This window comes from Takifugu flavidus, chromosome 4 (assembly GCF_003711565.1).
Source record: "Takifugu flavidus isolate HTHZ2018 chromosome 4, ASM371156v2, whole genome shotgun sequence".
Classification (NCBI taxonomy): domain Eukaryota; kingdom Metazoa; phylum Chordata; class Actinopteri; order Tetraodontiformes; family Tetraodontidae; genus Takifugu; species Takifugu flavidus.
In genome coordinates this window covers 15,869,717-15,883,112 of record NC_079523.1, presented here as the reverse complement: position 1 = coordinate 15,883,112, position 13,396 = coordinate 15,869,717, and the positions used below count along the sequence as shown (strand labels likewise).

General features: G+C 41.7%; 1 protein-coding gene across 2 annotated transcripts; it reads left to right on the top strand.

The window, feature by feature from the left end:
- The first annotated feature begins 497 nt into the window (after positions 1 to 497).
- apobec2a (apolipoprotein B mRNA editing enzyme, catalytic polypeptide-like 2a) lies at positions 498 to 7,831 on the top strand. 2 transcript variants are annotated; one of them, XR_008949910.1, is made up of 6 exons: positions 498 to 795; positions 1,620 to 1,844; positions 4,463 to 4,771; positions 5,088 to 5,129; positions 7,359 to 7,467; positions 7,655 to 7,831. XR_008949910.1 is itself a non-coding variant. In XM_057028870.1 (4 exons), the coding sequence occupies exons 1-3, from the start codon at positions 581 to 583 to the stop codon at positions 4,764 to 4,766; spliced, it is 744 nt and encodes a 247-aa protein (XP_056884850.1). In that variant the 5' UTR covers positions 500 to 580; the 3' UTR covers positions 4,767 to 4,771; positions 5,088 to 5,379. The 2 variants fall into 2 exon arrangements, 1 of the variants encoding a protein (XP_056884850.1); XM_057028870.1 differs by lacking the exons at positions 7,359 to 7,467; positions 7,655 to 7,831 and having other exon boundaries at positions 500 to 795; positions 5,088 to 5,379.
- The last annotated feature ends 5,565 nt before the right edge of the window (positions 7,832 to 13,396 follow it).

Genomic DNA, 13,396 nt, shown 5'->3' with positions numbered 1-13,396 from the left:
TATGCATATATACATACACTTCCTTAGTGCAGGTAATTGTGTTTCAGGTTGTATTAATGCATAAATTAAACATCTCTTTGGAGGATTCACACACTTCAACCCTGACTGTAATGCATGATAATGTTTTACTCGGTGAAAATGCGCATAAGTGGGGGCTGAGTGTCCCCCTCCCCCAGGTTCTTTTAATAGACCTTTTGCAGCTGCCAGCGTGTGTCTACCACAGTTTGAATTTACGTAAGCCTTTAAAGGCTATTACTGGTATTTTTAGACTGAAACCAGTGGAAATTACAGTGTCTTCAATTTTTCTGTGTCATGCCTGAATCACTGGAAATGTCTATAAATTTGCCTTTGAATTAAGAATTAACCTGTACAAAATGTTTCGTCTGCCTCTCATGTTTCTGTAAAGTGATTGGCTGGTCTCCAGTTAGACCCCCCCCCCCCCCCCCCCCCACCCCACCCCACCTTAAAACACACACACACACACAACGCACACATGCTATCTCTTTCTCTCTATTTCAGTTTGCCTTCTGTTCAGTCACCTCGGGTCCATAGAGTTCGTCTCAGAATTAGCTTATGAACCATGGCTGACAAAGGTCGCCCAGTGATGAGGAGAAAAGAGAAGAAGAACAATGAGCCAACTGAAATAAAAAAGGAGGTCAAAAATGGGGGAAATAATGATGAAGCAGATGCCTCAGCAGCTGAAGCAGTTGCCCCCAATGACGCTGGTCAGAATGGTCGAAATGGAGATTTTCAAGTTGAGCCAATGGAACTACCTCCTTTTGAAATAATCACGGGGTATGTCTCTTTCACCTGCTTTCTAAATTATGCTACTATTCTTTCTATATGCAAATATGCTTGACTTTAGCAATGGGAATGACAACCCAGAGGTTAAGACACTCCACATCACAGATGTTCAGTCAGAACTACCTCAACTGCTGACTCACCTAATGTTGGGTGGGAGTAGCTATCCAGGCCAGGAGGAGCTTGACCACTTGCTGGCTCCCTGTGCAATTATTGAAGTTAAAGTAAAACATCACAGTATTGATGGTGCTGCTAATAATTCCAAATAAAGAGGCAGCATTTCAAAGTTCAAGTTCGAGTTTTCCATTTTAATGAAGTGATAATAACATTAGCTTTAACCACAGACTCCCGTAAACTGTGGTGGTGAATTACTTTTTACTTTTTAATTAGGATTCTTTATAAATATTGGCCCTGGGCTCTTAGAGGTGAACAAGAGAGGTTAACCTCAATTTCAAATCTGGTTCTTAGCACATAGCTAGGTGTCAGATGATGTCATCTTTGCACACAGATTAATGCAATATTTTAACCATTCAGCTAGAAATTGAGACAAAGAAGTGTTTGCTTGGAGTGTTTTCACTGACACAAGGAAGGAATAAAAATGATTCCTTCTATAAACAATCTGAAAGCATTTATGAAATATCATCATTAGATGACCCTTTTCTAGTCATCAAATAATGATAAAGGATTGGACAGTTTTTCTCAGCCTTTCGTCTGAGTAACAATATTAATAATTTTGCAAATGTTTCTTTCTTTGACTTGAACACTTCTTAGTTTATAAAAACAGACTTTGTTACTTTATTTCTTTGCTTTCCTTACAGGGACCGGATTGACCCGCTGGTCTTTCAGTTTCAGTTCAAGAATGTAGAATACTCTTCGGGACGGAACAAGACCTTTCTTTGCTACCTGGTGGACACGGGGAAAGCCGATGAGGGGCTACAGAGGGGATATTTAGAGGATGAGCATACTGGTTCACATGCTGAGGAGGCCTTCTTCACACAGTGTCTGCCACATTACGACCCCGCCCTCAAGTACACAGTGACCTGGTACATACCCCTCTCATACCCTCTTCATGTAAAAATTAGTGGGTGATACACGTCACTTACACTCAGGTTCACCCGTTTAAAACTAGAATTTGGGGCTGTTCCAATTGGGAGAAGACCTGGGTTTTTCTGCAGCAGACGATGGGGTGCATAGGCGATATGAAACAAAATGGGTTTAAATGGATGAATTGGCCAGTTTGAAAGGGGCTTTACCAAGATGTTCCACCAGTATAAATACAAGTATCAGATGCCAGCATCCTCTGCTCGTTTGTGTCAGTCTGCAGTTTCCTAGTAACTAGTTCTAGTAAAATAAGACCACTGTTTGTAGTGAAAATGTAAACATCTTGTGATGTAGGTGGAAGTTTAAACCGCTCCAATGTTCCCTGAAGAATATACAAATCATTAGGCAATTTTAAATGTGTCACATTATTAATTGTCAAAACAAAAACACACAGGTATGTTTATAGTCTCTGTGTTTTATATTTATCATATAAATTCATCTTCATAAATTTAGAACTGCTTTCTTCATCTAACAGTTAAAAGTTGATGCCAGTCCTCCCTAGTGCACAAAATCTTGTCGCTATCTTTTCACATTAACCCAGAACAGACAAGCACGACTTAATGCCAAGTTTATTCCCTTTACTTGCTAATATTAACGTTTACAGTTCAAAAGCTAAATTAAAAGGATGTACATGAACAAAAACCTTGGATGTGGATGCAGTGGAAACATTGATTTAGACTCTCCAGCAATCTCAAATCTCACACACACACATAAACGCACAAGGTTGTCTTTTTGCATATGCAGTCATTAATATTTCCAATGGATCTGTGATCCATTGATAAAGCTGTCTTGAAACTCAACACACACACACACACACACACACACACACACACACACCTTTACTACCGTCATTTCTGGACTACAGAGTGCACCTGATTAAAAGCCGCATAATCTAATTTTAGAAAGAAAATTAATTTTGTACTTATACAAGCCGCACCGGATTTTAAGCCACAGGTATCCCACGTAGTAATATGAAAAATTAGTTTAAAAACATTCAGTACCAGTAGATGTTTTTATTACCGTAAGAGGCGAGTCTCTGACGAGTGACAAACAGACAGGTAAGAAGCAACAGCCATTCTTTTTACTTGTATGTTTATACAGAGACCTTAAATCCAATTTTCATCACGTCAGGATTTTTTAACTTTTCTTTTCATTTAATCCTCTTAGCAACATAAATATATTGTACCGGTAAATGATTTTTTTCCTTAACGGTGTCTGTAATGCAGCTACCTTGAAATATATGTTTGTATCAGCTACACACAAATTACGTTGTTTATGCTTTTTTACTCAAACAATGAACAATCTAAAACTCCCCAATGGCCCACCTCTAAAATCTTCTATTTTCATTGCGGTAGCGATTGCTTTTGCCTTCCGTCTGATTTGTACAGCGGAAACACCGCGGCCGCCTGCACTCTGTGTGTTGACCCAGTCTTCCAGAACGTTTTCAAGCTCGGGCCACCTGCTACGTTTATGTCTAAAAACTTTTGTCGTCTTTTTGCTTTGGATCAGTTCTTCAGGCGGGCGTCTCCACCTTCTTGCCATTGATTACCGTAATGTATGCCAAGATTACGCGCGGCAGCTCGATTTCCTTCTTCTACCGCCAGAGTGATCGCTTTTAACTTAAAAGCCGCATCATATGCTTTTCTTCTAGTATTTTCCATGTTGATGAGGGTTAGTAAAAATGACTGATTCACAATAGTTGTGATAGTGTGCCACGAAAAAAACATAAATAAGCCGCACCATAGAATAAGCCGCATTGTTTAAAGTTTAGAAAAAAAGTAGCGGCTTATAGTCCAGAAATTACAGTACATATTGCATAGCATAGTGGGGCCTTGATTGCAAAGTGGGTATATTTTTCTGTGTCCAACAATTTCAAAGGATTTTTTTGAGGGTTAAGACATAGCTATAAGGTTGAGGTCAGACTTTGGTTTAGGTTAGTGTCGGGCTTGAGGGGGTAGATGGAATAGATGAGGCTAGGGTGAGGAGCTGGGAAATGTATTATGTTTTTAAGGGTAGGGTAAGGTTAGGGGTCATCCCCACAAAGATAGAAGGGTGGTGAGATGTGCTCGTGTGTGCTTTTGATGTATCAAAAACCTTCTCTCCATGTCTAAAAACAATTAAAACACTTGTGACGCTAAATGGAAAATCATTTGGATGGACTGGTAATAAACCTTATTATGAGCTAAAAGGAGGAGAGGAGAGGAGAGGAGATTCTGCCCCCCTGTAAATGAATACAGGGGGGCTGAAAAACTACACAAGAATAAGCATAACTAGTCTGCTAGTCTCCTGCTACCTTAGGAAGCCGAAAACATCTCAAAACTGCTTCACCACATTGTAACAAATCACACTGCACCTAAAGACAAGCCTGTAAAAAGATTTTGAAAAAAATAAAATTGAGTATGGCTCCAAAGCAAATTTTAGTTATCAGAACACCTCACCCCTACTTCCAATTTGTCAATCCCTGGTACAAAAACGTTATGGGCGCTGTATTAGAATGAATTTTTAACAGAAATTAGAAGAAAAGTCATGGTAAAAATCATGGTTTTGTCTTTCCTATCAGGTATATGTCTTCCAGTCCTTGCTGTGCTTGTGCAGCAAAGATGGCTGAAGCATTAAAGGCCAGGAGAAACATTAAGTTGAGCATCTTTGCTGCTCGTTTATTTGAGTGGGAGGAAGCAGAGATCCAGGCTGGACTGAAAGCTCTACACATTGCTGGCTGCAAGATCAGAGTGATGAAGCCTCTGGACTTCTCTTACACCTGGGACACTTTTGTAGAGAATGAGGATCAGCCACTGAACCTCTGGGCAGATTGCAAAGAAAACTATGAGTACTACCACGAGAGGTTGGCTGACATTCTACAGTGACTGCAGTAAGTGTTCATGGGAAAAGTCAGTATAGCATCACTGGACTCTCATGTATTGTGAAAACCCTTGGAAGGACTTTTCCTTGAGTCCTTAATATTTGATTCATGTTATATTAGATAGACAATAAAATGTCCCTCAGTGAACTTATTGAGGTTGTAAGGCCAGCATTGTCATGCTGTGAGCATCAATAAATGAAAAGTGACAATAATCTAACTGCTAAAGTGGAGGAGATAATGTAGGAGGAGATGAAAGGCTGAACATATCACTGTTATTATGATATTGCTTGGAAAATACTTACATTTTCTTCTTCTCTCTATTCAGGCAGGACTGAGAAAAAGCACATTTCATGTTGGAGAAGCAAAGGTACACTTTATGTTTGATCAGCATTTTTGTATGGAATGTGGAGTATTGTCGGAGAAGGTTCAACAAGAGCATGGAAGACGTCCCAGATGCAGGAGAGCTGAGCTACCAAAAGTCATATTTTAGAGATGTAAAGAGAAGCAGTTAAAAGTTAAAAGTCTTGCTTTTATCATTTTTTGGAGTTTATCTGTCTTTGCTGTCTGCCTCCCATTGCCTCTTTCATCATAGTAATAAACTATATACCTTTTTGTTCCATTTGCCTGTTTTTTAAAAAAAAATACAGAACAGATTTCTGTCACAGACAATCTGCTAGCTTCACCTGTTGGTAGATAAAAAGAAGTGTAATAATAACAAGCCCAATAATAATCCAAGACAGTGATATCCCACCCCCTGCCGGTGTCATGAACTTCATATCTAGCCAAAATAATGTTGGTCCAAATATGGCATTTACACTGAAGGAAACATGTTTGTGCTGTTTTAAAGTCTCTGTCTAAGGTGAAAGTCAGGAACTAAGGTTTGTTGCGGCTCCAGATTCCAACTGCACAGTCTAGTTCTAGTTCTAGCCTAGTTCTTTATATCAGTGATCAGGAGAAGCACAGCCTTTGTCAACATAGATGCCATTAATGCCAGCAGAGGGAGGCAGAGGATATTTAACGTCATTCCTCTTGGACAACCACAAACAACCCTAGGCTACCTTGCCTAGCAAGTTGGTTTGACGTACTGGGTCATCTGGTGTGACCCATATAGCTCTAATCACAGTTGTACAGTGATAAATTCATATTTTTAATCAGCTTGGACCAAAATCAAGAGGGTGGGGCATAATGGGAAAACAGAACTCATCATCTTAACTACTTTATCACTTTCAGGGTTACTGTCATTGTCCCATACACCCCAAGCAAAAGTTACTGTATATATGAGCAATATTACACTTCGTACACATTTTCATGCTCAGGTTTGACTTTGTAGACCTTTTAAAACCTCTCCTAGCTGCGTTCATAAAGCTAGATTGTTTAGCTGTTTAATTTTTTTAACTCTTCTGATGAAGGTTCATTAGGTTACATTGGTAACTCTACCCATCAACAGCAAAATTATATTCTTGCAATCAGTTCTTAATTTTGGGAACAGCTAATTTGGCCAAGAGGAGTAAATGCTATTTCGGTACTGACACAAAGCTGAAACCATAGCCCAGAGTGCTTTGACAAGCCCAAATCTGGGTTTTAACACCCTGGCCAGTAACAATACTGGTTTCTCTCAGATTTCATGGACCCTTCTCTTCCCAAACTGTGTTATTCTGGTAAGCTGACCCCACATCCACCCCTCAAAAAGCACTATTGGGAACCAATGAGAGGAAAGATGAGACCACTTCTGAAGAGCTCAAACTGTGCCAACAATAACAATACAAGGCATAAATGCTGTTTCGACAATTATCTGCTTCTTTACACAAAGGAGACAGTGCTGAGCTTGTTAAATAATACAACCAACAAAGAGGGAAAACCGGGAGGGAAATGTTGGTGTATGACTGCTAGGTCTGGCCTGCGGCAGTCAAATGTCTTCCTCGTTTTTCCCCAACTATGATGTAATTTAAGATTTCTTATTTCTCACATCAATTTCTGCTCTGGTTCACTTAGTAGCTTACATAATAATAATAACATATCAATAACATAGTAACAGCATAAGCTTTACCAGCTTGTTTATGCTTGTGAATTTGTAGAGGTCCTGTGACATTACATGGTTCTGGGTTTCAACTCCATTTCCCATGAAATCGTGAAATACTCCTTCAGACCTCGATGCCCGGTATAGTCACGCCTACCTTTTAAGCCTCTAGCAGATTTCCAGTTATGAAGGCCTCGTTGTACTGGGAATGACGGAGTAGATGACCGTCAAGAGACACTCCTCAGCTATAATCTACACTATCTTCCCAGAACTCTTTACTGCTGTATTTTATTGTCTTCTCTCTAAACGAGCTGAATGTTTTATGAGCACTTGATGCATTTAACTTGGAAGCCTTCAAACAAGGTCACGGCTTGTGAGTGGTTTCACAGGTTAATCGTAACTGTGTGACATCATTCTTGACCACCTTTTTGAAACATTTCTCACCAGTTATAATTTCAATGAGTCAAACATGCTCTGGTGAGCTCTAAGCTCTTCATGAACTAATGGAAACATACGTCTCTGAACACTCCAGTCACTACCCCACCTCCTTTCCTTCCCACATCCCCATCTGTCCGCCAGTTAGCTGCTTTGTCCAACTCTTCTCCGGCCTCCAGACGGAGAATCTTCTTTTCTTCGTTTGGGAGCAACATCGACTCACTACATATGGAATGTTACAAGAAAAGCAACTGTGAGTAATCTTTAGCACAGGAATGCCAGTGTCTCTTTAGCAGTTATAGATCAATTTATTTTGGATGTATTGACTGAATCTCGAATTGCTGGCTTGCCTTATTGAAGCCAGTTTAATGAATTCTGATGTCACCTGATGCTACTTCCAGAGATTTAATCATTACTTCAATCCCGTCTTTTTTTTCCAGTTGGTCTCTAGTCGTTGTCTCACACCAGTTTGCCATCAACCCAGGAAGCGCCGCACCCACAACTGGTGTTTGTGCCCTAGACTGCAGTAAAAGCTTGTCAATGATTTATACCACCCTTTATTTCTGTGCATGTGTCTATTTTATTTGACAGAAATGATCATGCTTGGTCAAACAACATGCCTGTCCTCGTTTGGGTTTGTTACGGTTCCACTTTGTCCCTACACAAGGGTCATCAGCTTGTGAGAAAATTCCTAACACAGGCCAGTTCAGCTTAAATGATTTCAATCTGGGCCAAACAAAAGGGAACATATAAGTTCTATTCTTTTGTCATCTACTTTATTTTCACGACTATAAGGCACACCTAAAACACTGAGATTTTCTCAAAAATCGACGGTGTGGCTTATAATATGGTGCGACTTGTGTGTGGACTAAGTTCCAAAATCTGCTGTGTGCTTTTGGTGGGTGCACTAGGGTAAACGCTCCGCCCATCGATTCAGTAAGGACCCCCTAAAATGCAACAAGCGACCCGCGTATGAGGCTTACTTTAAACTGCAGGCCATCGAATATGCAGCTGAAAATGGCAATCGAGCAGCTGCAAGACATTTAAATGTAAATGAGTCCATGATAGAATAAGCCGCATTGTTTAAAGTTTAGAAAAAAAGTAGCGGCTTATAGTCCAGAAATTACAGTACATATTGCATAGTATAGTGGGGTCCATGAAAACTAGAAAGTGAACTGTGCCAAGTGAGGAAGACGAAGCTGAGTTTCCGCGGGAACAAAGCAAGGTAGGCCCGAGTTGGAAGACCAAGTGGAACAGTTGGTTGTGGAACATTGAACAACTGGAAGGGGCGTCTCTACTGTCACCATTCGACAAAAGGCCAAAGTGATTGCTGAAGAAATGGACATTGGGCACGTCCAAGGAGGTCTGTCTTGGTGTTTTCGCTTTATTAGGAGGCGGCATCTCTCCATACGCGCAAGGACAACTGTTGCGCAGCGGCTGCCCACGGATTACCAGGAGAGGGCGGCCATCTTCCGCACCTACTGCTGTGACAAGATAACCGCGCTCAGACACATCACCAACATGGATGAGATCCCTCTGACTTTTGACATCCCTTTGACCCACAAAGTGGAGAAAAAAGGGACCAGCACGGTGGCGATACGCACAACAGGGCACGAGAAGTCGTCGTTCACCGTGGTTCTCGGCTGCCACGGAAACGGACAGAGCGCTGGATGATGGAAGGCGAACACTCCTTCACAAAGACTATGAAGCGGGCAAGTTATGCCACCATATGCGGGTGGATTGTAGATGCATGGGCTATGATACCGTCTTTATGTATTGTAAGAACTTGTGGAACTGGTCGGTGAGTCTGATTCAGATGATGAAGAAGAGGAATTTGGGATGTTGGACACTGAAATAGCGCAGCTGTTTAATTCAGATACAGAAGATGAAAACTGATGGTTTTGTGGCGGAAGAATGAATATTTTGTTCAATAAATGTGTCGATAGTCACTGTTTTAATACCGTTGTCATTTTTTACTGTATGTTATTATGTTAATAATACGGTGCACCTTATGTACGTGTTAAATACAGATATAGCACCCATAACTGAAACTGTGCCTTTTATACAGTGCGCCTTATGGTCGTGAAGATACGGTACAATAATTGTTAATTTTCATGCAAAACTCTGACAGACGTATGAAAAGAAACTACAGAAATATACCCCATAGGACGTTTATTTCTCTGTCACTTTGATGATGGTTATGTTTGGTTTTCTCAGTACGCCACAAAGAGAATCTGTGTCAAAGATTTGCTTTTGCCTTTTACAATTATGATATTTAGTTAAAACTAGTAGTAAAAATGTATTTTTTTTTTTTCAAAATTGTGAGGTTTTGTTAGTTAAGTTCTGTGTTCCACATTAACTGGTGGCTTTTGGACAAACAGAAAATAATCCTGAGATAAGTCCCTACATGAAACTCAGCACTTTTGGCCTGGGGGCTGCTGCGAGGAGTGTTGATGACTGGTTCAACACAGAGGTCGTTCAACGGATCCAACTGAAATACCATCATATAAATAGATCTTGTCAAAGGCACTGAAGGCGAGGGCAAAAGGAAGATCCAGGAACCATTTATAACCTGGGACAGATATCGTTGTAGCTTCCTATAGCCAGTATAGTTAAAAGCCCAGTCAGTCAGTCTGTCCAAGGTCGAATTCCTACCCAACGCTTTGTATCTAATAGTTGATCTGGCTTGCTGTGGTACCTTTAGGCCTTAATGCTTCAAGCTGGAAATGGTTCAGTCACACTAAAACTCCCAAAAATGACTTGATGTCTGCTGAGTTTGTTGTTCTCAAACTTCCCAACGAGAGGACCAAAATGCTGCTGTGAGGCATCCATTCTGATATATATATATATATTATATATATATATATATATATATATAATATATATATATATATATATATATATATACACCATTCTGATATATATATATATATATCAGAATATATACCATTCTGATATATATATATATATATATATATATATATATATATATACCATTCTGATATATATATATATATATCAGAATATATACCATTCTGATATATATATATATATCAGAATATATATATATATATCAGAATGGATGCCTCACAGCAGCATTTTGGTCCTCTCGTTGGGAAGTTTGAGAACAACAAACTCAGCAGACATCAAGTCATTTTTGGGAGTTTTAGTGTGACTGAACCATTTCCAGCTCGAAGCATTAAGGCCTAAAGGTGCCACAGCAAGCCAGATCAACTATTAGATACAAAGCGTTGGGTAGGAATTCGACCTTGGACATATATATATCTGGGCGGTGCCTCCTTCCTTCAGACTCGGGTTGTCTACCAGAGGCCTGGGAGTCTGAAGGTTCTGCGCAGGATCTTAGCTGTTCATAGGACTGCGCTCTTCTGGACACAGATCTCTGATGTGGTTCCTGGTACCTGTTGGAGCCATCTACTCAGGTTAGGTGTTATTGCCCCTAGTGTCATGCCCCACATTCTCTCTATCTCCTCCTTCAGCCCTTGGTACTTCTCCAGCTTCTCGTGTTCCTTCTTCCTGAGGTTGCTATCACTTGGGATTGCTACATCTATCACCACCACTGTCTTCTGGTGTTTATCCACTACCACTATGTAAGGCTGGTTGGCTACCACCATCTTGTCAGTCTGGATCTGGAAGTCCCACAGGATCTTGGCCTGCTTGTTCTCCAGCACTTTCGGGGGTGTCTCCCACCTGGACCCTGGGACCTCCAGTCCATACTCAGTGCAGATGTTCCTGTACACTATGCCAGCCACCTGGTTATGCCGCTCCATGTATGCCTTGCCTGCTAGCATCTTGCACCCTGCTGTGATGTGCTGGACTGTCTCAGGGGCATCTCCACACAGTCTCCACCTGGGGTCTTGTCTGGGATGGTAGACCCTGGCCTCTATTGCTCTGGTGCTCAGGGCCTGTTCTTGTGCAGCCATGAGTAGAGCTTTCAGTCCGGCCTTTGTCAGCCACTGGTATGTTTTCTTGATATCAGCCACTTCCTCAATTTGTCGGTGTTACATTCCATGCATGGGCTTGTCCTTCCATGATAGCCCCTCAGGTTCCTCCTCCTTGGTGGGCTTTTGTTGCCTGAGGCATTAACTCAGCAGTGGGTCAGTGGGGGCCATCTTCTTGCTGTACTCTCGGAGGCTTGTTGTTTCCTCCTGGACAGTACATAGTTCGGACACTTACTAGTCCTCGGCCCCCTTCCTTTCACTTTGTGTATAGCCTCGGGACACTGGACTTAGGGTGAAACCTTCCATGCATGGTGAGGAGCTTCCTTGTCTTGATGTCAGTGGCTTGTATCTCTTCCAGTGGCCAGGGTATTCTGCCAGCAGGCTATCTGATTACTTGCAGGTCGTAGATGCTTATGGTCTGGATCTTATGCTTACCATTCAGCTGACTTTTCAGGACCTGTCTTAACCTCTGCAGGTATTTGGCTGTGGCTGACCTCCTAGCTGTCTCCTCATGGTTACCATTTGCCTGCGGGATCCCTAGGTACTTGTAGCTGTCCTGCACATTTGTGATGTTCCCTTCAGGTAGTTCATCCAGATCCGTTGCGATCACCTTTACCATTCTAGATATCATCCGCCCACATTTATCTAGTCCGAATGACATCCCGATGTCTTTGCTGTAGAGGAGGTGGCTGACGGTTGTAGTCACTCTTGGTGATCAAATCAATCATTATTATCATTATCATTATTTATATAGCATCTTATACAATCAAAATTGTTTCAAGGCGCTTTCCAGAATCCCAGGACCTAACCCCCAACAAGCAACAGTGGCAAGGAAAAACTACGCTTTAACAGGAAGAAACCTTGAGCAGGACCAGGCTCATGTAGGGGGACCGTCCTGCTGATGGAGGGCTGGGTAGAGAGAGAGGAGACGGGGAAGGACAGGTAGAGGATAGAATGGAGAGAAGAGGAGAGGAGAGGAGAGGCACAGAGCACAGAAACACATACAAAAATACACTATTTATGCAAGTCGCCGGTCAAGTGGGTCAGCGGGGTCGGAGGACATCACACAGCTCCGAAGGCGGCGATACTGGTAAATTAATACAGAAGGGGGGGGGAGAAAGAAGCAGAAAAACTACACAAGAATCAGCATACCTAGTCTACTTGATGAGGAGAGGAGAGGAGAGGAGAGGAGAGGAGAGGAGAGGAAACCATGACACAGTGGGGTGACAGAGGCCTGTAAGGCGATCATGTTTCTGGACCCTGGCAGCCTTGGCCTATAGCAGCATAGCTAAGATGTTAACCTAATGATTAGACGACCCCCTAAGTATGATAATTTGTCTGTCTATGACAGTAACTGGAACTACAGAGTGAGTAACAATAAGCTTTTTCAAAGAGGTAGGTTTGATCTTAAAAGTAGAGATGGAGTCAGCCTCCCGTACCTGGACAGGGAGCAGGTTCCATAGCAGGGGGGCCTGGTAGCTAAATGCTCGGCCCCCCATTCTACTCCTAGAGACTCTGGGAACCACAAGTAGACCAGCATTCTGAGAGCGGTCCAGTCTATTGGGCTGGTAAGGTGTCACTAGCTCCTCCAGGTAGGATGGAGCTAGGCCTCTGAGGACCTTGTAGGTCGAAAGAAGGGTTTTAAAAATTATTCTAAATTTAACATGCAGCCAATGAAGAGACGCCAGTACAGGAGTTATGTGATCTCTTTTGTCAATACCTGTCAGAACTCTGGCTGCAGCATTTTGGATCAGCTGGAGGCTTCTTAAAGAGTTGTTTGGACGCCCTGATAATAAAGAATTACAATAGTCCAGCCTGGAAGTAACAAATGCATGGACTAACTTTTCAGCATCATGCCGCTTCAGTAGTTTCCTGATCTTTACGATGTTTCTCGGGTGAAAAAAGGCACTTCTAGAGGCGAATTTAATGTGTGAGTTGAAGGAGAGATTTTGATCAAAAGTTACTCAAAGATTCCTCACAGAGAGACTAGATGCTAATGAGATACCATCTAGAGTGATCATGTGATCTAATCTATCCCTGAGAGGTTCAGGACCAAACACCATGACCTCATTTTTTCCTGAGTTAAAGAGGAGGACATTTGAAGACATCCAGGACTTTATGTCTTTAAGACAAGTCTGAAGTTTCACTAACTTCTCTGTCTCCTCTGGTTTCATGGATAAATAAAGCTGGGTGTCATCAGCATAGCAATGAAAATTTATCCCA